Source organism: Triplophysa dalaica, chromosome 11 (genome assembly GCF_015846415.1).
Source record: "Triplophysa dalaica isolate WHDGS20190420 chromosome 11, ASM1584641v1, whole genome shotgun sequence".
Lineage (NCBI taxonomy): Eukaryota > Metazoa > Chordata > Actinopteri > Cypriniformes > Nemacheilidae > Triplophysa > Triplophysa dalaica.
This window is the reverse complement of record NC_079552.1, coordinates 21781578-21807303: the sequence shown is the minus strand read 5'-3', so window position 1 is coordinate 21807303 and position 25726 is coordinate 21781578. Positions and strand designations below refer to the sequence as shown.

The 25726-nt window shown below is 39.5% G+C and overlaps 1 protein-coding gene across 1 annotated transcript in view; it reads left to right on the top strand.

The window, feature by feature from the left end:
• Positions 1–6735: 6735 nt before the first annotated feature.
• The window catches only part of mcu (mitochondrial calcium uniporter), a 67593-nt gene continuing 48602 nt past the window's right edge, over positions 6736–25726 (top strand). Inside the window, exon 1 of the mRNA XM_056761086.1 lies at positions 6736–7260. Within this exon, the coding sequence (XP_056617064.1) occupies positions 7144–7260 (117 nt within the window). The 5' untranslated portion in view covers positions 6736–7143. The remainder of the gene's footprint in view (positions 7261–25726) is intronic.

Here is a 25726-nt window from a genome sequence, read left to right as displayed (position 1 = left end):
AAGCCCCGCTACTACCCGGGGAGAGGGTGCTGGTACGAGATAATCGCCGACAAGGGAAGGGAAAATTGAGCGACCGATGGGAGGCTCAGCCATGCGTCGTTCAGCGACAACCCCATTCGGACCAACCTGTGTATGCCTTATGGCCGGAAGGTAAAACGGGCCCTGAACGGGTGTTACATCGCAACCTGATCCGCCCTTGCCCGAATTTCCCAAAGCCAGTGGTAGAGAACCCATCGGCCGAGACGACGTGGACGCCCCCGCTGGTAGGATGGGCAGTGATTCCGAGGGGCCTAGGCCTCGGACCACGACCTGAAGCACCCATCTCCCCACCCCGACGTTCCCAACGAGAGAATCGGGGTCAGCCTCCAGCTAGGTACGGAGACTGGGTGTCCGGAGACCGTTCTCGGGACTAGAACGGTTGGGCAGGGGGATATGTCACGGGGTGACAAATAACCCCCGGAACTATTCGCCAGAGAAGTGTTCCCGTGGGGATACTCCCAGTGTAACACTGTCCCCGGGCCTGTGTGTGTGTCTGTTGCCATGGCAACTAACCGGCAGATTGGCAACAGGTGTGGGAACTTCACTCTGAGTGTCTGATTGAGGCCACTCCAGCATTCTTGAGAAGATAAAACACAAGGGGAAGAGAAGGCTGAGGTGTGTTGGGTCGGGTTGTGCCGTGTTGTGTTCGGTTCTGTGCTGTTCTGTTCCTCCTTCTCCGTTGATCTGGAGTGGTCTCTCCCATCGGGAAATGTGTGTGGAGTATTACAACTGAAGAGTTATCGTGAAGGAAGAAGAGTGTGGCTTGTGGGACCCCAGGGCAGTGAAAGAGAGTGGAATTCGTCGCCTGGACTGGGAGAGAGTGAAGGATTATCAGGGAAAATTCAAGGAATATCGTCAGCAGTGGGAAAGACGCCAATGATGAGTATTTGATCCGTCGTTTATATGCACTAAACACTGAAGTGGTATTGAGAGTTCGGATGGTGTGTGGCACGAGTGAATTAGTACACCGAGTGGATTGTTGATCTGACTCTAACTTCTGTCCTCCCCTTTGCTGAATGTGACGATAGCTGCACCCGTCTTCTGCTTTTCTCTGGAGAGAAATTGAACCCTTGCAAGGACGAGATTTGATCTGGTGGGAGAAGGACCGGAGGGGTGCGTGCTGGCCCGAATGCACGGTGTGCGAGTGAGATGCTGTGCCTGAAGTGACGATTCACACGGTTTGTGTTATGGAGTGAGGTTTATTGTGTGGAGAAGTAATAGTAGTCTGCTGTGCACTCTCCTCCCAGTCTTTCATCCGCTGTCTCCAGGGAAGGGCTTTTTGATACCACAAAGCGCCCGATTTATTACTTCAAGGCAACCCGGCTCTGTCAATTCTGAAGGTTTTACATGCTGTTGAACAGTTAAACCCGGCTGTATCGTTCCAGTGAATGGCTGAAGTGGAGTGTTCCGCTCAAAGTGTCCTCTCCGCCTGGTGGTCTCCACATGCCCCCGCCGAAAGCCTCTGTCCTGGTCAGAAAGGAAGAAGGTATTTCAGCTGGATGTTGCATAGACTGTTGAACAGTTGCCACACCCGTGAGGTCTGTTCACTGCTGTTTGAAGCTTTGATTCTGTCTGTTCCAGCGAAAGCCCCGCTCAGCTTGTGACATGAGTTGTTGCAGCTCTGAAACCCATCGGTGTAGTGTGAAGTACCCGTCCACTATTCGCCACTGAGTCCGGTGTCAGTGCCAGAAGGGAGTAAGCTCCGACTCACCTGTTCCCTTGGGACACCCACCTGTTTCTTACTCACCACTGTGAGCCCGGCGTCAGCGCCAGAAGGAAGTGAGCCCCGATCCACATACCTACCTAGGACACTCACCGTCCATTACTCACTACCGTGAGTCCGACACCGTTGCCCGACAAGGTTTGCTCTGGATTCCTAGGAAGAGGAAGGAAGAGGATTTTAGATTAGGGTTTTCAAATTACTTTTAAATATAAAATAAAGCTTGTGATTCTTTATTTCTGTCTCCTGCCTCCTCCTTTGACACGCTCCTCAGGGTGAACCTGGTTTAGGGGTGGGTGCAGTCTGGTTTGACCCACTCCGACATGTGACATGCCCAAAGGTTATTTTTATGTTGCATTTCCATGGAATAATGTCTGGTTCCTCAGAGTTTTGGGTGGTGGGAGGTCTTTCTGGCTGGCGTTCAGAGAGAAAGCCATAGGCAAGAGTGGGCATTCTGATAATATCTTCACCTAAGTATTCTTTATCACAATAGACCTATTCAGCACCATCTGCCTACAGCATCACCCAGTCAGACATATTGGTGTCAAATATGCCTTCATTGATCATCTGTTTTGATGTTTGTATATCATAGAGAAAAGCATTGTTGTTTCATGTAGGTGATGCTGATGATTATGCATGTTCTGTCGTGTTCAGACTCTACATACATTGTTACTGGGATACACTAAAGATAGATTTCATTTTAAATTTGTTAAGTGTGAGTATGTTAGCCTAATCAAAAAGATTTTTTATAATATATTTGTTTTGTTTTAAGTAGTTTTTGTTTCTGTTTTATCATTTGTTATCAGTTTAATCCTATACACATATTTCTAATTCAATTTACAGAAAATCAATTTTTTCATCGAGAACTGGTTGTGACCTGCCTGAATTATAAATGTTTGGACCAATTGAAAACTCATGGACAAAGATGCAACGACTAAAAAAACCAGTCAACATGTGCTCTGTGCAGCAGATATTATCTTCGTAGCGGTAGAGAAGTTGTTGTTGCTGTTTTTATCTTTCATCGGTGTGTGTATGATTGAAAGAACAAGACTCAGGTTACAGCCCAGACATACAGTGATAATTGAAGGTGTGTGTTTGTTAATACACAACAAGTAATGCCGGTTCAGATTTCTGCTTATCTTGCCCGATCACTGAGACGGTATGTGTGTTTGTCCTGCTTGGCATGACAGGAAAGCAAAGTCATCAGGTGACGAGTCGTTAAAAGGAATAGCTCACCCCCACAAAACATTTTTTTGACCCATGTCATTCTGAAATTGGACCCGCCTTTCATTCTGCAAAACACAATAGAAGATATTTTAAAGAACATTGGTAACCAAACAACATTGAAATCCATTGACTTCCAATTATGGACACAAAATCACAGAAACCTTTCTCAAAATATCTTCTTTTGTGTCAGGTGCTCACTCCCTCTTTTGATTCTGTTGTGACCTGTAGGAGTGGTGCATACAGGTGCTGACAAATGTTGTGTGTGGTTTCAATCCTTAAGCCCACTCCCTACTGCTGACTGCATGCTTGGAACTTGACCTTGAAATAGGGCGTTAAGCGTACTTGAAATGGGACGTTACTATGCCACAGTTGTTTAAGAAAAATGCAAAGCGTTTACAAGGCAACGCTGTACTGTTCTCAAACATTATTTTATGTTAATAAAAGACATAACTGTTTATGGCAATGGTAATAATGCCAAAATACATTTATACACAGATTTATGGCTTTTTCTGGAAACGTTCTGAAATAACTGACACTCAGTGAAATTTTTTTAGCAAAATGGTGCATCAAATAGATCATCAATGCCATGGTTCGACAAAGAACCTTTAACATCTGAAGAACCCTTTGATCCAAAAAGGTTCTTTGTGGTGAAAAAAAGGTTTTTCAGATTATACAAATGTAAGAAAGAGATGGTTCTTTAAAGAACCTTTGATTAAATGGTTCTTTATGGAACCAAAAATGGTTCTTCTATGACAACGTCGTGAAGAACCTTTTAAGCACATTTATTTTTAAGAGTGTACTAAAGCTAACCTTTTCTTTGTTTTAGCTTATCTTAATGCTATTTTCGGACATTGTAAACATTTGTATTTCCTTCAGGAAATGATTCTAGCTGTATCAGCAGTGTTCTGTGAGTGTACATATGAAAGTGTGGGTTAGAGTGAGCACTGCCCTTATTTAACATGGGAGGGGAGATGTTTTCTTTACTTAGTCTATACTCTAACCTCCTTAGAGCACATACTATTCAGTCCCTGATACTGACTGTGTATGTTAATTGTTAGCAAAATACAATCCTTGACATTACTGAAGGGCTTTAAGAACATAGCTTGTGTTTTGTTTTATCTGTTTGACATGTCTGTCAACGTTCAAAGTGCCTGTAAATCATACAGATTCACTGATGAGATTCATAGACGGACCCGGCTCAAAATGTACACGAAAACCTCCCACAACAGAGGAACCGCCCGGAAGAAGTTGTAGGAAAATCAGCATGTCTAGATTGATTTCAGGAAGCAGGGGTTGTTAGGAATGGGCCTTTTGGAGTCTCTGCCCTGTAAATAATGACATTATTACTAAACATTTTTGTCTTTTTGTAGTAAAAATATCTAAAACTTGTTTAATCAACATACAATTGCTTGACAAGAAACGTGACCTTAGATATTTAGTCTTGATTTTAGAATGTTTAGATATTTGTACTACAAAACAAAACTCTTAGTAAGAATGTCATTTATGGCAACATGTGTGGGGAAATAAACTCACTGGACCACGTTTTAGTCTCTGCTGCAATCACATGGTAAAACTTAATAATGTGCATAACTTTTAAAGCTGTTGAAAGCACATGCTGTTTTTGTTCTACAGCACAAAGTGCTATCGTTAAATGTTCAATACATAGATCAAATTATAGATCAAGTTTGTTTATTTATAGTTTCTAATTGAATAAAACAAAGAAAACAAACTACTGTTATCCTGCAAACGGTTAAACATTAAAAGTAAATTACTTTATAGGTGAAACTTAACTTTGCAACACATCAGTTCACTTTCTTTCTCCATTTTTTGTAATGCCTTTTTATTTAAATTCAAATAGCAGCTTAACAGGCAGCAGTTTGGTATTATTTATATATGGCTTGTTGCAAAAGGCAAACAGTGGCGGTAAAAACTACATGGTGTTATGGAGAAACCTTGGGTGGAACTAGAGCTCAAAGGTAACACAGGTCCCCTCTGACCTACTCTGGAGAATTCTATCTTCAATAACAATCATTTGTAGTTGTAGGTCTCCTCATCTGATGCAAGATCTGATGTATGCATCTCATGGTCTACACTCTGCGAAGAAAAACAGCATTTTCTGACAGATGTGTAAATGCTGTGGCATTTCTGTGCCTCTTAATGGAAATAAAAATCACAGATTTTTCAAAGGACTACTCTAATCTGGCATTGGTTGGAGATATGAATACTACTGCGCAAGACGTTTGGTTGAGACAGTTTGGTTGGGATTCTTACAGTCCAGATGAAATCAAACTGTGTTTATTTCATTAGCTCACATTACCAGTTTTGTGATGAAGAAATTTTTTTATCTTCGTAGTTTTAATCAAAATCTGAAAACGTACTTCCACTCTGGAATCGGGATCCTTCGTGATGACGTCAGTTTGATGGTTTGGGCAGGTCATCTACTAACTCCTCCCCTCCAATTATCAGTTTCATTTATTTTCTAGATCCAGTCAAACAAGCCACACCCCCATTCCATATTCACTCAAAAATACATCACAAAACAATACTGAAGTTGACCATGACTTCGAGCTCATGTTGACTTTGAACAAACGGTGCAATGTTTTGATAACTGCACCTGGCTATTTACCTCACAACAACTTACATTATGGCTTACTTAAAGATGACTCTGCATATAATTTACACATAAATATGTAATTTTTTAGGGCTGTCAAACGATTAATTGCGATTAATCGCATCCAGAATAAAAGTTTGTGTTTACCTTTATACATGTCTGTGCACTGTGCGTATTAATTTTGTATTTTTAAACCCATACACATACATATTTAAGGAAAATATAAAAAATAATAAATATTTATAAATAATTTCAACGATTGGTAAACATAAATCTAAACATTTTCTAAATATAAATATATATGTATGTGTTTATCTTTGTTTTTATTCATGGAAATTAATATGCACAGTACACATACATATGTAAACACAAACTTTTTTTTTATTCTTGATGGGATTAATCACGATTAATCGTTTGACAGCCCTAAATTTTACACATGATTTACAAAGAATCAAAGACATGCACAGCTGAAGACCGTCTTTTGGTGGACTTTGGAATCTGTAAGAACATGTAGCAATTATGAGCCAAACAGGGTGTGACCACACTTATGCAACCTTTGAGCAAAAACAGTTTTTGAGATAATCAATTGTGTGTTGCTGTCTTTTTGAGGTCAAACAACAAGTCCCACATATGGACTTAAAGCTCTGTCCTAAAACAAGAAGCAATTTTGGTGTATGTATTAGTAGACTGAATTCCTGTTTGCTTTTGTTATTGTTCGAAGTCTAGTAGGTGTCCTGAGAGTGTATTGAATGTGCGTTGTCATTTTCTCATCCCCTACCTTCAGAGAATTGTTTGAAGGAAAAACTAATAGTAGAAACATAATTATATAATGCACAGGATAGATCAGTTGCCAAGACAAAGAAATAAATTACATAGTAACACAGAAGAGCGTCAGCTAGTCAAGGCGACGGTAAAAGACGCATTTCTACTCATTTACATTTACATAAGAATATTTTAGAATATAAATTACATTTATAGATGATATACATTGGAAGGAGTATGGTTACAGAAAATACAAATTCATGAAGAGGGAACGGCAGATTCGTTTTGATTGGTCGAATCAAGTATAATCGACATCGCCGTCAAAAAAATGTCAGGTGCATGGAGCTATCTTGTTTTTTTGACGTTGTCTTCAAGTAGTCAAACTAACTGCTCGTCTTCTTATTGGAGGGAAAGTGTTCAAGCATCGCCAGCAGGTAACCGCTAGACCAATCGCAACACAACTTTCATGTTTTCCCAGAGACATGGGTATTCATTCTTCCTTATATTGCCGGTGTAAAAGGAGTTTGAAATTAAATAGAAGACCCTAAACATCGTGTCAAATTTCACTCGTTAAAAGAATTAGCCTCAGCCTTGCATCGAATGAGGAAGTAAAGCGAGCTTTCGTTTTAAACATTCGTCGTGTGCTCGAGAGAGTGTGTGTGTTGTGTGTGTATGAAATATTAGCCCAGCCCAATAGCTCTTCCTATACTCCTCCCTTTCCCCAACGCTCTCAGTCGGTTCGCCCGCAGCGCTTGCGTTCCCTCGGCCGGGTTTCACTCCAGAGATGGCTGCGAAAGTGTGTAGATCGGTCCTCCTCCTATCCCGGAGCAGCGGAGCCGTAGCCTCTGTCTTTCCCGCATTCGGTGTCTCCTCACATCGACATCACCGGAGCACAAGAACGGTGAGTCCCCGGAATGAAAACCGAGCACGGAATGCTGCTTCTGGTCAAGGGGAGGGTTGTGAAGGGAGAGATAAGGGGGTTGGGTTCTTCTCTGTCTGGAAAGGATAAGATAGAAAGAAAGATCCCGCTACGGAAGTGTCGTGCGTGCATCGTTTTTGGGACGTTTCTTTCCGCATTGCACAGCGAAGAACGGCAGTGCAGCATCATGAAGCGGTGCACTTTCAGCGTGCCACCGGTACGAGACGTCCCGACGGCGTCTCACGTTACTCGTGTACGGTGTAGTGATATCTTCACTCAGCTATTCACCCACTACAGTACAAGTTTGCATGCATAAACGCGAGTGATCGTACGCGCTCGTGTGTTCCACGCGCTCAATTCCAGAATAACCTTGAAAGCAACAGTGGTCTCAACTTTAACGCTGACTGGACGCGCAACTCTGACACACGGCCGATTTCATCCACGTTGAGCGATCGATTACGTGGCACTGAATCACATTAACGAATTCGTCGTTGAGCGCGTGCTCTCCTAGGCTTTTTCAAACCGGACGGACCGCGGTTCTCTGCAGTGTCCGACTGAACGCGTGCGATACCGTGAGAAAGTGACAGTGCGGCAAAACTCTGGTCTTGAGGGGCGTCCACAGCAGATAGACCGAACTAGGTTGAACTATTCTGAACTTGACGCGACGTGTTGAAAACGCAACGCCCGCGACGCGACGTATGCCTGACGCATGTGTACGTACGTTAAAAGTATGTTGAAACGCAGCACAGGCGGAAAAACGGAACAAACGCGTTTAGTGTGAACTCAGCGCCTCCCCATCAGTGGTAAATGAGGGATTTACTTGATCTCGCGTTGACTTGTGTTCTTCGAGTAATTATATCACTCTTGACTCCCTCACCCCCCCTTTCCTTCTGCGGGTGTTTCCCGTTTCCAGCGGCAAGCCTCCGGGTTTTCCTTTAAAATCAACTCCAGTGCGCATTGCTCAATAGCTCTTCAGTATGTTTGGGAAAGCTCCTTTGTGTCATAGCTTTTCATTTGTCACACATTCATGACTTGCTCATGGATGAAGTGAACATGAGAGGGAAAGTAAAGGAGTTCCCTTACGAACAAGCACTATGGTGGTATTATTGTGGCTACACATTTTTTTTACCTCTTTTATTACTTATTGATTTTATAGAGTAAATGAAAAAAAAGTGAATACTATGCTCCCATTATGCTGTACTTTTATTATCCAACTTCTTTGGTATAGTATGAGTATGTTTGTTGACAAAATACCAAATGCAGCGTTTCATAAGTTCCTGACAGTATAAATATTATATAACATAAATATGGTCATCAGATAGTATTTTTTGTCATATATCAATAACCCGCAGGGCTTTATTTGTAAGGCTTGTCTTGGCACAGATATGAGTGATTTGAAATTGAATGCCTGAGCTCCTGCTAGTATTTGCTTTAGATAAGATGCAAATAAATAATCTTTTAGTTTTGCGGTGCAACGTGTCACTAGAATGGGAATAGACTCGCACCACCGGACTCTGTGAATTGAGCCTTTTTGTGGATTAAACAATCTCAGTTTGATCATGAATTCTGTGTGTCATCTATTTATTTCCCCCAGGGCAGTAGTGTTTGTGGCCCTGTTGGCATTCATAGTGCTCCCCAAACCAACAAAGTGTGGGGACTTGCCATGCTTAGCAGAAACCTGTCAAATCGGTTGTGAGCAGTGACAGATTTTTGACAGTAAGGCCGTGCTGCCTTCGTCTGTTCACTCTGCTGGGGAAACGAGTCTCAAAGCGCCGTTCTATCATAAGCATCCAAAGTGCAGAAGTGAGATGTTTAACCAATTGCAACTCCGCAATGGTTTCCCTAAAGACTGCACTTCAGGAAAACCAACAAGGCTTCACTTGGGCTTTGCATAAAAACTCTTTTGCTTTGTTCTCACTACACAGTACACACAAATCCAAATTGGTTCCAATTAATCCAAGGATTAATTGTTTACACTGTATTTTTAAGTACATTTGTTCAGAAATTCCTTGTAAAACTTAGTCATATTTTCTCAAACAGTGAAATGTGGGACTATGACGTGTAGAACACTTTAAATTAGGTTCTTGATATGAAGAATCCATCGAATGGTGACTTGCGTTTATTTCTTAATTAAATATTATTTATTAGAATGATCTTGCTTGTTCTATAAACACCATGCACTGTGCTGTGTTTTACCTTCTCTGTTTTTCCTGTTTGCTCCTGTTAAGCTGCTTTGGAACAATGCACATTGTGAAAAGCGCTATATAAATAAACTTGAATGAATGAGTGTACTGAACCCACTTGAAGTCGTGCGTCCGTCCCAGTTCCCAGTCCATTTTTGATCTTGGAATTAAGGAACAACCATTCTGATCTTGTTTGACCAAGATTTTTCGTCCAAACTACTAAATAGATACATTTTAGTCGCCTACTAAATCAAGGATCAATATTTTGATTGTTGGCTGAAACCAGTCATTATAAGGCAAAAGCGGCACTGAAATGTCAGTCACACAGAGAATCTGTTGTGGGACTCTTGAGATTAATACTTAACTCATGTTGACTCCCTATTGACTCCCCTGTTCAATAAAATCTTCCTATTTATTTGAGTTTGTATATGCCGAAACACTCGCAATATCTGAAGAACAAAGTAAATCATCTTCTAGGAGATCTCTGTGGTTCTCACTGGGGTCCATGCATAGATCTGTTTAAGGCCATCAGTCTGGGCATCATTGATCCATAAGAGACACACTGTAGTTCATTCCAGTGTGTCTTACTGTCACGCTACAAGATATTTTGTAAAGACTTATAGATTAGTTGGCAGATAAAAGGCCCAATGTATAAGAAATTATAGATTTAGCTCTTAAAGGGACAGTTCACCGAAAACATTTTAATTCTGTCATAATTTACTCACCCTCAAATTGTTACATTGGGATTGCACGTAATCAGAAATAAATGTATAGTACAATGCAATGTAAGTCACTTTGGATAGGCGTCTGCCAAATGCACAATTGCAAATGTAAATGTTAAAAACCTGTATACATTTCTTTGTTCGGCTCCCATAGTATTTATTTTCCCTACTATTGGACTAAATGGGGTATGAGATCTGTTTGGTTACTGACATTCTTGAAAATATCTCCCTTTGTGTTTAGCAAAACAAAGACATTTATTCAGGTTTGAAACAATCTGAGGGTGAGTAAATGATGACCGAGTTTTTGTTTTTGGGTGAACTGTCCCTTTAAAGTCTACGCACACATGGCCAAGACACAATTTCTATTAATTCTGATGTTTGTGTGAACACTTCAGGGGTCAAGTGTTAACTCAAGTAGTAAATCACTGAGAGATCCAGTGAGGTTGAAACTCATTTGTGAGTCGTTTTGACCGATTAATTCACAAATGGGTAGGTTGGTCATATTTTATGTTATTGCTTGCAACCAATGAAGACAATGCAATAAAACATGTTGTCTTTTTATTATCTTGATTTCACAGCTTTAAGTCTTTTTAGTAGTGTTCCATCTGCTTCGGTAGAAGAATGCAGAGGTTCAAGAAACCATTAGCAGATCTGAATGTCATGAACGTTGTTTAAATGAAACCGATTGTGAATCATCTCAGCCCTACGCAGCATTTTGTTCCTATCAGCATGTTAATGGAACAATTAAACGCGCGTGTGATAGACTGGGTGGCTTCAGTGATCTGGATTAGCAGGAAAAGCGTGAGACGACATGCACACCTCTTATTGTCCTGTTTCTGGAACAGACCTGAACACTGGCTTTTGAGTGTGTCTATTTACATGTTTTATGCATTTTTGACTGAATAAGTGATGTTTCTGGAGCTGCGGATTCTGCAGTCATCAAAAATGATTGACGTGTTCTTGTGACTAAGATTCACTGAAAAGATGACTTTGTATTTGACTGATTTATATGGCTATATAAGCTTAATACTGACTCTGCCACCAAGTATTAAATCTAGAGTCTGCTTGTCTCTCTCTAGACAGCAACGTAAACCATTTCCTCTCCTGTTCTCTGTCAGGTTTTTGAATGTTTCTCTTTTATCTTTTGTTGATGATAGAGTACTGCTGTCACAAGAATGTTGACAAGTTAAGTGTGCCTTGTTGTGCATCATTGTCTGAGGAAGTAGTAAAATGCCGGCATTGATACTGTGCCGAACGATATGACCCGGGGCCAGTGTGGGGCCATCTTTTTTTCTTGCAGTTTCAGCCTTTCGTTCACTTCACACCGAGACTGTTTTTTTGGCAACTAAAATTAAACATTTTGAACTATATGGTATATTGACTATATGCACAATCGCTTTCGTATTTTGTCAATGTCAAAGATATGAGTCATTATCCAAACAATACTTCACACATTGACAACCTTAGAGGGGAAAGGCTTCAAGCTATATGTTTCAAGTTGCATTCCCAAAAAACTAAGTAAACTTTTGCACTAACTCGAGGCTTGATCACAGAGGCACTCAACAATGCTCAGTTGCAGTGCTGTCGGTTTGCTTGAATGTGAAGTATATATATATTTTAATATTGTTAATGTTTGGTGGCATTACTTCAGTGCTATGAGAGTGGAAGTGGCTTAACTGCTAAATTTTATCGAAAATACGTCACCACCCTGAGTGAGTATATATTGTATTGATATTTACAATTTCATTTTCAATTTATAGTCTTGTCACAACCCACTTTCCATCAATTTTCCAAAATCTCTGGGCCATTTTTTGACATTGTTGCAAGAATTCAAAGAGTCAGAAAGAAATAAACCCTAGACAGAAATCATGTACGTCAATGTGTTTTCATATGTTTTAAGGTGTATTTTGGAAAACTGGACAAAGAGCGAAAACACAGTTTTTAAATGTATCTGGATTTAGGAGTTTGTTGATATGTGACCACAGACGCATTCAGTTTCTTTTAGAATGCGGTGGGTAGGTGATTTCATATTGACCCAGGTCAAAAGAGCTCATCACCAAGTCTCTATGATATTATGGTCATCAGACATAGCTCAGGTTTCTTCTTTTAATGTAAGTCTATAAGACCGACATTCTTTTGTATACATATGAGCAGTATATAGTGATGCATGTCGTTGCAAACACCAATAATCAAGATATATCAATGCTAATCCAACAGATGAAAGTGTTTTAGATTTTTTGTTACGGTTGATCAGTCTACTAACTGGAGGGTCTCCGAGTTGAAACGGGATGATTTCATTTATTCAGCCTGGAGGAATGTCATTACGGGTAAACAGCTGGATGAATAATGAGCTTAAATTTATGCAACATGGTACCGATGTGTTTAATAAAGTGGGAAAGGATCTGTTGGTTTAGTGTTCATGGTGATGCACATAATTATGACTCGGTTCAATTGTGCCTTTAATCTTTCAAAAGCCTTCAAGTAATGCAATTTCTTTAGGATATGTTTGGGTTTGGTTAAATGTGTGTGCTCAACATTGTCTATGTGTATCTTTCCCTATAGATGTATAAACACAAAATATGTAAACAGAGGGATTCCCAACTAGTCATGAGCAGGTCAATGACATTATTCAAGCGTTCCTTCCTGTGTAAGCTCCTAGAAGTGCTTTAGGTTTCATTGCTTTTCATGGATTTTCCAACAAGGTTTTGGGAGGAGCATACTCATGAATCAATTCTTTCAGGACGTGATGATGCCATTCTTTTGGCATTCCTCCTCTACCCCATCTCTTCCTTTTATCTAGTCTTTATGAAATTCAAGGAAAGTCCAGGGGGCACTTAAAGCTCGGGTTTAGCCTGTTTACATTGACTTCTATTCGAGTATTATATTAATATGTGGACGTTGACTCTATTCCAAAGTCCAGTCAGCTGCCTTCCTGTTCATTGCTGCCTTGGGCTGCGTCTTAAAATGGAATCCCACAAGTCACCGGGTTGGAATTTTCTAAATAGCCGGCAACTTTGAGCATACAATAGTGCTCACATAGAAATATTGAGTAAATAGTCAATTTATCAAATGAATTACATTACTATTATGCCCTGAAATGCAACCTACATAGGCAACTCTCTATGTTTGGGAATAGAGAGATTAGGTTTGCTTTAAGTTTCCGTTTGAAAACGCACGTGGAAGGCTCTTTCCCCCATTGGCAATACTGTCTCATAGCTGTCTTCAAATCTATTTAATACTTAATCAGCTCAAGTGGGTTCAATTGCAACAGATCTTGTGTGGACAGGACAGTGTTGATTTCTTTTTGAAGCTGACAATGTTGATTAGCAGATGATCAAGAGTTACTAGACGTGCAATCGGTATAAGTGAATGTACAAGAGAGCTTGACCTCTGCAGTCGCACCGGGCATCTCTCTGTGTTTTCCGACTGCCCGTAGGTGCAAGTCATCCTTGATAATGGAGGCCAGTGAGAGAAATATGATGATGGATGAGGGGCTGGTTGGTTACGTCTCTCCACTGATGTTTCCCTTGGGTTCTTGGTTTATAACAAACACCCGGCCTTCTCATCGGTTAGTTATTATCGGACACACCATGGATGTCATTACTTTTGACAGGAAAAAAATCTCTCTCCATTGAGAATCTGCATCAGCTCGGTAAATTAGATGTCTAATGATGTTATCATCTAAACCTTTAGATGAAGGTGACCTGTGATATGAGATCCCAGTCAGAGGGCTGCGCTATAATGCCGGTTCACTATAGATTTGAAAGGGGCAGAATGAATGTGGATTTGGGTTTATATCTCTGTCTGCATGTAGTTTTATGAAACATATCATGCAAGGTAGGTATGATCAAGGCAGCGATTCTTAAGTTACGTGTGATCACAGGTGAACTACTTTTAATGTGGCTTGTCCGATGTATTTTGTGTTGAGTGTACTGCATTGACTCATTTGTTTTTAACTCAAGCGTTACATAATTTAAAGCAGTTTTTGAGTCTGGCTTATCATTTTTTTTTTTATGAATAATCCTATTTCTCAGTTTATATCCATTAAATTCCAGATGAACAGAGCGGGAAATAGTCAAATAAGATAAAGTACCTTTCATTTTTTTACACATGCAATTCACTGGATTATCCTAGAAAGACATTGGCAATTGTTTATTTTTTATTATAAACAAATTATCTCTGAAGTTCCAGAAAAAAAATCACAGAGTTTTAGTACTTTTTTTATTTTATTTTTTGCAGATTTTTCATGTTTTTTTAACTTTGGAAAAAAACTACTGCACATTTACAAGAAAACCATAGTAAACATGTAATTTTACAGGAAAATCTGTTATTTTACGTTTTTTATTTAAGTATTTAAGATTTTTGTTGTTGTTCATTATTGAAAATAGGGCAGCCAATTTACAAGAAAACTGGGAAAACATAAAATAATTTTTTACAGGATTTTTTACCAGTGCATGATATACAGTTACTCATACCCTGAAACTGTTTTGGCAGTACCACACACTCCTCAAGCATTGCTTTAAAATGTGTTTGTGTGCAGTATGCAGGTATCTATATTTCTGGTCGTTGGAGGTCATATTCCAAACGTGTGATGCATGCCAACACTATACCCCTCACTCCTCCATCTGGCTTTTGCATATTGCTGTCCCCTACTAGATCCTTTATCCTCTTCTGGTCGTTTTTATTATTTAGATTTATTTAATTTCAAAACAATCAATGAAGTATGCCTGATGTGATTTGAAGTAGTCCTTTTCAGCATCATAACGAGTTTAGGAAAAAACACCATCCTGTTCAAACCTGTGCAAGTGTGTGAGATGTTGAAGGTGAATGAAGGGGTTGTCTGTCTGGCATAGGGTACTGGACATTTTAAACCCTTTCTTTCAGTGTCCAGACTGGAAAAATATAAAGCTTGGCATTATTAAAAGTGCTGATCTGTTTTTTACTGAAACTTCCAATGACGCAACAGTTTTATGAATGTATTTGTAATATTCGTAAGTGTTGTAAGTTTATGTGAATGTAAGTGTAAATGCCCCCTCACCTATGTCAACATCTCTTTAATGCTTTTCTCTTTGCTTGTTTTATTCTTACACAAGTTTTGATGTGTTGTGACATCATCAGACTGTTGTTAAGTAACATTAGTGTTGTTTCGCACAGAGACTGGGAATGTACAGATTTATCAAATCGACGGTGTAATAAATGTTTGCATAGCACTGAGGTTATGACTAAGATTACTTTGTTAGCTTGTTTGCATTTCCAGTCTCTCGTCTCGCGTTCTTATCAAAAGATTTTGTTTGCTTATCTTGGTTGAACATGCAGCCGTATCTAGTCATAGTGTATCTTGCTAGCTCCTCCTGCCCGTTTTTTCTTCTACACCCCTGCTCATGTGTAACTAAATGTGGTTTGTTGTTTTTCATGTAGGGTTTGGTGTACAAAGATGCTTTTTGTTTTGCAACTGGATTGAGATCTAAGCGTGTGAGGGCTTGACCGGAATGATCGATGTGGGGGTTAACAGCACAGGACCTTGTCATTTTCAGGCGAATATTTGTTTAGTAGTAGAAGTTCTGTAAGATCTCTGGTAGGTCATGCTAATGAAACCAAGACATCAGGGAATGTGGAAGTACAAAAATCAATGAAAGTGTTAGTGTGAGAGGTCAGCAGGGGATATGAGAGAGGAAGTGACTGCTGCTAACCTTGCAGGATGGTTTCGTGGTGGATCTGTGGTCATATTGCATCCAAAATTTCTGCTTTCTATATTAATACATGAGCTGCATTTCATTTATTGTGGTATGTAACTTACACAAAGTCGGCTACACAGGAAAAGAAGGAGAAGTTAAGTCGTGGGAAAAATTGATCCTAGATTGAAATTTCAATCTCAATTTGAAGAACGCAGCGCTCTTTTCTCTGAAATGAATGAGGATCTAAGCTAATGTATCAGCATTTAAGTAGAACAATTAAAGAGATTTTCAGCCTGTCTATTCATATAAAGTTATTGTATGGGTTCTGTTAACTTTAAGGGGCCGTTTACACGAGACCGTTTTCAACTGAAAACGCAAAAAAATGTATGTGTCTTGGGCGTTCGTTTAGATGGAAACTACTTTTTGGGGGATTGAAAACACAAACTTTTGAAGACGTTTTCCTGGATCCATGCAAATGCAGACAGTTTTGATAACGCTGTCATGTGTACGTAAAACTTTTCAAAAACGCAAAGGAAATACTTTTCCGTTTGTCAATGTGTAAACGTGGCCTAACTGTAGTTTTGCGATTACATGTATGTTTTTGGATAGAGCTCAATAGTCCAATATTCGCTTATTGATGATTTATTCCTCAAGTGCGATTTTTGCTTGTCAGTGAAGCGTGCAAACAGCTCTTTACAAACTTCTACAGTTTGTGTAAGTCAACTTCATCGAGCCAGTTTTTGTAAATTGAAAAATCGGACAAAGATTGCATCCTCATAGATGAATAATCACTGACAACGTTTACATGCACCCTCATAATGCGATTATAATAGGATTTCGGTAATATTGCGATTACACTTTACCTCATGTAAACTGAATAACTCAAACTATAATGCAATTGAGCTCATAATCACAGTAATCGAAGTAACATATGCCGTACGCCGGTTTTTATTGCAATAAGAAGGCATTTAAACACCTCAATCGCATTTATGCTGCTCTGACCAAGGTTCGCATGTGCTTCTATCACGCACCTTAAGCGCAAATTCATGGTTAACATGACAGTCTGAAGATTTACCATCAACACAACTCGCTGTTGGCAGTCTCTAGTCCTTATCTTCACACAGAAAAGACATGAATGCGATGACAGCATCCACACTTAAATACGTCCTTATAATGGTGTTTGGGTTTTTACGCAAAAATAATAAAACGATAGGCAGTAACACACTGTTTCTGAGATCATCGCTTGTGCTGTGAATCGGAGCGTATAATCAGACTAGTAAACTGTCATGTAAACGGGCGTGAGGTGTTCTCATGTCATGTAAACATGTTTTTGAGATTAAGTCCTTACTCTGATTATTGGAAATAATTGCATTATTGCTGCGCATGTAAACATAGTTACTGACAGAGCGATTACAGAAAATCTTTACTTGCATAATATAATGGCTATTTATGGCTAATAAAATGGCCTGAAGATGCCTGGGTGTCCACACTTGAAGGGTCTGTAATTTGTGTTAACACTGCCATTAGTTACCACAACAACAGCAGTCTGCTAAATTTACTAGAAGGGAGTCTGAAAACTCCATAAACACACACACACACACGAGTCCAACTCTGACCAGCTGCCGTGCTAACATAGCTTCTGTTGTGTTTCTACTCGATTACCCAGACTGCCCGTTTCTCCAGCACACAACTGACAAACACCAACCCAAACCACACGCTTCTCATTTGGTTCACACCTATCTGATCTCTGTGTGTGCGTATGCTTGTGCGTATGTATTCGTCCCAGTTGTTCCAAGGACGCAATCTTGAAAAAAAAACTAGCGGCTCCCATCTGATTCCTCGCCCTTGCAGGCCTGTCCCCAAGCTCTCGATGGCTTCTGCGCCAAGACCCCCCTCCTGCCGAATGAAAGCGAACAGGAGGGGAGGCAGGCTTCGCTGGGCTTGATCTCGTCCACTTAAGCTCTGTCACAACAGGAAATCGATATAATTATGCAGCAGCTAAGCATGTTGGGAAGTGGGAGGTTGTGCGGGAGAAAGGTAATTGTGGAAACTGGAAGAATGGGGAAAATTACTCTGTGAAGAAACAAAACAACAGATCATTTCTCAACCTGATTGGTTAACCTTTGGGGCATGATTTTATTAACTGTAACAAAGCAACCACACGCACCAACCTTCTCTAAAGAAGAACCATTGGAAAACTAATCCTCGGCTGTACGCCGTGGTGAGGTCAATGGCTTTGTAATGGATTGAAGCTGTGATCCACCATTGAGGAGGTGACTGATATTGTCGCCCACTTGCAGATTTTGAGTCATTAGCTTGTTCTTATTCTAGTGAACTTTGTGTGATAGAGTTGGTGTGAGATGTCAGAGGCCGTCGCTTGACTTAATGTATCTCTAGTCTTAATCTGTGACTATGAAAGACCTCATACAAAAAAGAATAAGCAGAAAGATGTCTGCTTTACTGAAATATAGTTGTTTGCTTAGTGAGGCACTAGCTTTAGCAAATTCCCCATTTAACATAATGATGCAATGCACATCATGATACGTATGTCACCGATATCATTATTCAATAACACACAAAAAATGGCATCAATTGTTGAAATGAACATAAACGCGAGTGAATCCAAGAGGATGCATTTTGAACAGTAGGAAAAATCAATATGGGTTAAAAGTTTCAATGCATAATATATCTGAATAATATCTGAATAGTTGTATATTGATGAATGATTGTGTCTGCAACGCACAGGTTATGTAAATGACATTGTCCCATTGCCTCTAAACCATTTAAAGAGGTGTCTGCCATGTAAGTAACACCTGTAAAAACTAGGGATGCTCCGATCCGATATTTGTATCGGAAATCGGCGTCGATACTGAATAAAATTCTAGATCGGGTATCGGTGAAAAAATTGCACCGATACCCGATCTAGCTTACATAAAATTTCTGCTAGGCGATGTAAAAGTTCCTGGAGACACCGGCGCTTAAACTCTCTCGTGGCTGTGCTTTGCGAAGCGTGTGACATCATACGCTAGCAACGTGCTCTTTACGTAGTGCACGTGAACAAGCGAACATAGCTTACATTGAGCAGCGAACAGCATGGAGCGACAAAAAATATCTGCCATTTAGATTTATTTTAGAACAGCTACGCCAACAAGTTACACCGCTGTTTGCAATACATGCGAAGTAAATGTTCCGAGGGGTGGTGATAAAGCTGTTCATTATAATACTACTAATTTAAGCACGCCGAGTTCAATAAGCTGAAGAAACTAAAACGAGACGGTACGAAGCAGCTAACTTTGGAGGAGACAACGAAAATAATTCAGAAATTTCCATCTGGTAGTGTGAAAGCAGCGAAAATCACTGAAAACATTTTGAATTTCATGGTAATGGATTTGCAACCGCTGTCCGTCGTTGCGAACAATGTCTTCAGACTCCTTATAAACCACCTGGAGCCGCGGTACGACATTGTGAAGCGTAACTGAGACCTGAACTGTACCAAAAAGTCTGCAAACATGTATACGAAAAAAATAAAGATGTTAATGCGGTGAGTTTTGTGGATAATTTGACTTTGAATTTCTATTTGCACCGACTACACTATTATATCTTTTTCCGTTTATTTTTACATGTGCAGCACAAGCTAGGGAAGCTAGTGTTTTGTTTATCTTTCGGTGTTGGATGTTAAATTTGATTTCCACTAAACTTTAGCTTAGTTTAGTGGACTTTGCTTTAATGACTAAAGCATTAAAAAGAGCTGATTCCTGTTTGAATATCTAAAGCAGTGAAGCTATTGCTTTTTTGCTCAATTTCAGCTGCTTTATTGTTTATTGTGCATTGATTTTTTAAATTATATTTGCACATAACAGTTATTAAGAGATTTTGTTTCCATTTATTAATACTTGTCTATCAAGCTAGTGAAGCTGTTGTTTTATTCAGCTGCTTAATTTGCACTTTAATTTTGAATTTCAAGTTTAAGATAGTGAACATTTTGTTTTATTTTGCTGGTTTAATAAATAATTCATAAAATTTGTGAATCATTTGTTTGTTATTTTGTTTTACGGGGTCAGGAAATTAATGTTAAGTCGAGCTTGATGTCTTGCACAGCAATGCACACAGTTTATTAAGTAATTGTGCACTTTAAAAATGTTACCTTAGTATCGGATCGGTACTCGGTATCGGCCAATACTGAATCTCAGGTATCGGAATCGGTATCGGAAGCAAAAAAGGTGGATCGGAGCATCCCTAGTAAAAACACCCGTAAATAAACTGGAATATTCCGGGAGCTGGGGCGACAAAAAATAGAGATCCACCGATATATTGGTTAATAATCCCAATTAGTTGACAAAATTTTTTTTTTCACACCATCGTATCAGATGATGGCAGCTCATGATCTGGGCCGATATATGTCAGTCAAAAAAGGACAGGAAAATTAAATTCATTTGTGCCCTGTATATCGAAAATGTTAAGAAACATCACCAGTACAATATGCAGATGTTCATATTAATAGTCATTATTCCATTCCATTCCATTTTCTACCGCTTATCCGAACTACCTCGGGTCACGGGGTAATAGTCATTATATGAAATAATATTTCTTAACTTTCTGAATGTTATTAATTTAATCTTCAGGACTGTTATTGGCAGATATCACTCTGAATAATCTGCCATAAAAAATAAAATTACATATTTTTCATTACATATATTTTACACCCAATTTGTAAATATGCAGTACATTTCTGTAATTTGACATAAATTATATGAAGATTCTGTAAAACCAAAATGTAAAATTCACTCAAATGAATTGTTTTACAGTGAATGTTACACTAACCCAAGTCGTCACAGAATGAGCTTTTAATTCATCTGCTGTCGGTGGAACATTGGCGTCTTTGTCGTTGTACATGATAAAGTCTCTTTCAGGTCATTGTGGTCTGTGGGGAGGGGGTTGAAACATAGAGATACTTTACATTCTCTAATTGGTAATGTCAGACATGAGATACCTCTTCTGCTCACATATGTGTCTTTCTGAGGGACTGGTTGTACATGACGTCCATTTAATTAGTCTAATTTTATTACGGCTGTGTAATTGTGATTATCTTTCTGGATTCTGCATGGCTCTCTACTACCGGTCTTAACGCACCTTTGGCTTATACGAGGCAAATGCAGCCGGTAAATGAGAACTGAAAAGCTCTCTTGGTTGAACAAGAGTGAATTGGATAATAAAGGCCTGTTGTTTTTCGTGCCCTCATTCTTAATTCAACATGTGCCGCTGTGCTGAGTAATGGGGCTTCTGATGTGGATGACTCAGCTTCCCACTGTTTCATGACTCTACTCTCCAGCCCAGGGGTCGGCAACCTTTTTGACATGGCTTGCCGTTTATTTTTTCACTGTGCAATATCAACATAATTGTTTCAAATAGGTTCAATTATATCTCGATATAATTTTACAGTATATGTAATCTGTTTACAGAATAATTTTATAATTTTATTTTTGAGGAGAAAGCATAATGCTTTATTAATATTTAAGAAATTGTGATCAAAGAGTATTTTGGTCATGCTAGTAATGTAGGCAACTAATGTTAAGAAATAAAACCTCATTTTACCTTATGTTATCTGAAACTGTACACACGTCCACCAGCTCTGCTACACGGCGCCTTGTGGTGGCGCTCCACTACAACTCTGTACTCCAGAGAGCGCCACGTACATGGTGTCAAAATTGTCTTTATTATACAAGAACTTCATCACAGAGACTGCAAGATATATTTATCTGTTTGGGATTAACGGAAAAAATAGCGCATTAATACAGAAAGCCTTGTTTGTTACTTAATTCAACCACATAAATAGCAACAGCGTGATAAAGTGCCTATTCATTAAATAACGTTCAAAGACCACATATTGTTGAATAAAAATAACATATATGTAGGCTCAGTTAAAATTGGTCCCACTTGCTTCAGGAGTAGATTTTGAACTTAACTCATTCGCCGCCAGCCTTTAAAAAAAAAAAGTTGCCAGCCTACGCCAGCGTTTTTTAACATTTTCACCCAACTTTAATGGCTCCATTCCATTCCATTTTCTACCGCTTATCCGAACTACCTCGGGTCACGGGGAGCCTGCGCCTATCTCAGGAGTCATCGGGCATCAAGGCAGGATACACCCTGGATGGAGTGCCAACCCATCGCAGGCTTTAATGGCTCTTTAATGGATATTCATTTGTTTGTTTTTTATCACTCCGTATATGAGAGTAGGTTCCTACAAAAATGCATCATTTTGATTAAACAGCTTAGATAACTAATGTTTTTTGTCAAAGATTCCGCCAAGAATCCACTCGGAACAATCATTAAAAAACGCTAAAACATATACGTTTTAGATTCTGGGATTCTGTACTTTTTCCCAAAGGTGTGTAATAGCGCCACCTGCTGTATAACAGTACAAACACTGATTGCCGTAAACTTGTCTTTGGTGGGGAAGCGTTTTTTATAAATGACGAGATAACTCGTCAATGGCGCTGAAAGAGTTAAGCTTGCACACAGAGTATACGTGTCCGGTGTGCGATACAGCTGTCCTTGATGGTAATGTGGCTGTCAAGCACCAAAATGACGAGTAGCAAGAAACATGGTCCATTTGTTTTTTTATTATTTAACATGTCATTTTTAGAGTTTCGTGTGAGGAACAAACCAAAATGTACGTCTCATGTAAAAAAATTGTTGAAGTTGTTGGAACCCTTCATAATCCTCACGGTCAACCAATTGATGTTTTATAACTGCAGTGCGAGTGTGAGGTTGCTCGGTGTGTCAAGGCTAGTGGAGGGTTAACGCTGAAGTATAGTTCCCTTTTTACACATAAGCGAGGGATTGTGTACAGTGCGCGTGATACAAATTTTGTCATCAGAATAGTACACACACCACCGGAATTTTGTGACCTCACATACATAATACGCGCATTCGCAAATGCAGTAATTAGTTTAACCACCAGGTGGCAACAGTGTACTGGGAGCATTGTTTCATGGTAGTAGAAGAAAACCTGACGTCTGTAGGCCAGAGAGGTATTGCAATATGTCGCAATGTGGTTGCGTCAATCAATACCCGTGTGTACGCGTACGAGTCGAAAGCAGTATACTTTCCAAAACTTTGCATTTGGCTGTACGTTCACGTAAAAAAGAAGAATGCCACAGGCATTAAAGTAAAGCTGTCTGTGTTGTTTGTCAGCTGCAAAAACGGCCTGTCTGATGGGGAAGTTCGGCTCTGGATCTGTCAGGCGTGGCTCTTGCGGCAGGATTTTTGCAGCCGTGCTCAAGCGTTGTGCTGTCAAAATGATACGGGCTTTCTCAATAATACTGACGAATAAACACACTTTACCTTCGACTGTATGAAGTTGAGCAATATTAGTATGGCACATAGTATTTAGCAATTAAGAGAGCCTTAAAGGATTGTTCTGGGTTTAGCCTATTGGAAAGTAGATAATCCAATACTAATCCTGTTTTTGCAAAGTTACAAAATTTTTCAAATTTGTCGCTGGTAAAAGCCATCCTAGACCTGGTAACTTTCACAATGTTCCTCCAAGAATACTATAGTATATGACGAAACGTGCTTGTTTACAATGGATGTCACTGCATCATCTTAAGTTAACATCAGCCAGCTGAGGCTTCATGGAGTGCATTGAGTCATTTACCTGTACGCAAGATAAACATTGACTAACAGACCAGTTAAGTGTTTTTCTGAAGGGCTACTAAACCCCACCCTAATAAAATACACATTCCCAGTGTTTTCCATGCATTGAGGATATTCTGTCTTCCTCAAGGTGAATATAACAAAGGCAGGCTTTAGGACATCTTAGCAAACTCATTAATGGCTTTTGAGTCCTCGGCGGGTGTTAGTAGGCAGAGCAGAGTGTGTGAGGGTCACCCCGGTGCAGAAGCATTGCATCAGGTCTCCTTGGCAACTGAGACACCTCCAGACTGTAATACGATTTATCTGAAACTGAATAAATGTAGAACAAAAAATATGGAACAAAGAAATTCATTTTTAGGTTGACCTCTCGAAGTGAAGCTTTCAAAATATTGGGTTTTTTAATGAGTGGTCTGACGTGTTACCTTCTGGCTTAACCAGTGGTGTGAGGTTCTAAGATTTGGAGACAGATGGACCATTTGGTTTTTACAATTCTGTAGGGTGCTGCTTTTGGTTCAGAAATGACATACTGGAGCTTTGAGCCGCTTCGAGCCGTCTTTTACTGGTGGAAATTTGCCACTGTTCCTTTATGAAAATATGGTAAGGCTTTAATGAAGTCCACGAGGGTTGATGCTGAGAATAGACCCGTTTGCCAGCACATATCTTTGAAGTATATCATGTTACATGAGCTGAGAGCAGAGGTGGGTAATTCTTCATAACTCTACAGTCTTCTGGTCAGTTTGTTGTAGAAGAGAAACAAAAGGGAAAGTGGAGGTAAGAGCAAAATAAGAACCAATTAGATTTATGGGTATCCAAACTTCACCTGTGGAAAAAGCGAAAGGAAAAAAGTATGAGGGCAGCGGTTGCACTAGACTTTAGGACAGGCTCGTAAAAAATCTGTCATAATCTATTTTTACCCGTCACATGGTAATTAGTATTTTCATGACATCATCACACTGTACCTTCGATTAATCTTGGAACTTGCTGTATTTGAATACAACTGAATGCCCAATAAAGCCGTAGTTGTTTATATTCATTTATATGTTAAATTTTTTTTGTTGTCAGACATACAATAATAACTACAGACAAATGCTTATGTTCATGTGTCCAGTCAGTAACAATGCTTGTAAATGGTGTTTTGTCACTCACTCAATTCAATTAAAATTTTTTTATATAGCGCTTTTAACAAAGTGGATTGTTCCAAAGCAGCAGGAGAACAGAAAAACACAGAAAATTTCACAGCACAGTGCATGGTGTTAATAGAACAAGCAAGATCATTCTAGTAAATAATATCTAATAAATGCCATCTACCGGTGAGCAAGCCAGCCAACAATGCCCTGTGGTGAGCGACCCAAATTCCACAGAAAAATTAATGGAGGAAAAAAAACCTTGGGAGAAACCAGCCGGGAGGGCCAGGTCTCCTCTGATGTGTCACAGCTGCACCCAGTGTCTTTGATAAAAAGTTACTGAGTAAATGTTTATGAAGAATAGGGAGAGTTTATTAGTTGGTATTTAGGAAGTTGCATTTGTGGAAACGGTTTGGGTCTAATTTGTATTATTTTGACATATAGATATATATTTTTTAGATTGTTATAATGTTTCAGCTCAGTGGTTAGAGCATTGCGTTTACAATGCAAGGTTGTGGGTTCGAACCCAGGGGATTGCACATACCTATGTATAAATGTATAGGATAATGCGATGAAAGTCGCTTTGGATAAAAGCGTCTGCCAAATGCATAAATGTACATGTAAATAAATGAAGGAAAATATTAATGGCATAATGCACTCACAAGTAAGCTGTGCTTTGGTCATGAATGTGCTGTTTCTCCCACTCACTGAACACAGACATCGCTAAGAGAGACATTTTTCCACTCACTGAAAGTTAATGTTTATCCCAAAAGACGCTAGTTGCTTTCTAAAGGAAAAAACTCTTTAACCAAATTTCCCAAAACGGACCATGCATTGTAAGGAAGCTAATGAATGGGAAACACACGTCTCTTCGAGTGTGTTCAGGGCTGGGTTAGTAGCCCATGATCATGCTCTAATGAAGGAAAATGACAAAACGCGGACTTACAAATTGCCCTTATTCTAATCCATCAACATGACGGACGGCCTTCAGATTTTTCAGTCACTGGTAAAAAAAATCTTTCACCGAGCACAAAGCTTTGTTTCACAGAGAATTTGCTGTGCCACGCGATTGTGGCGACTCCGTTAAG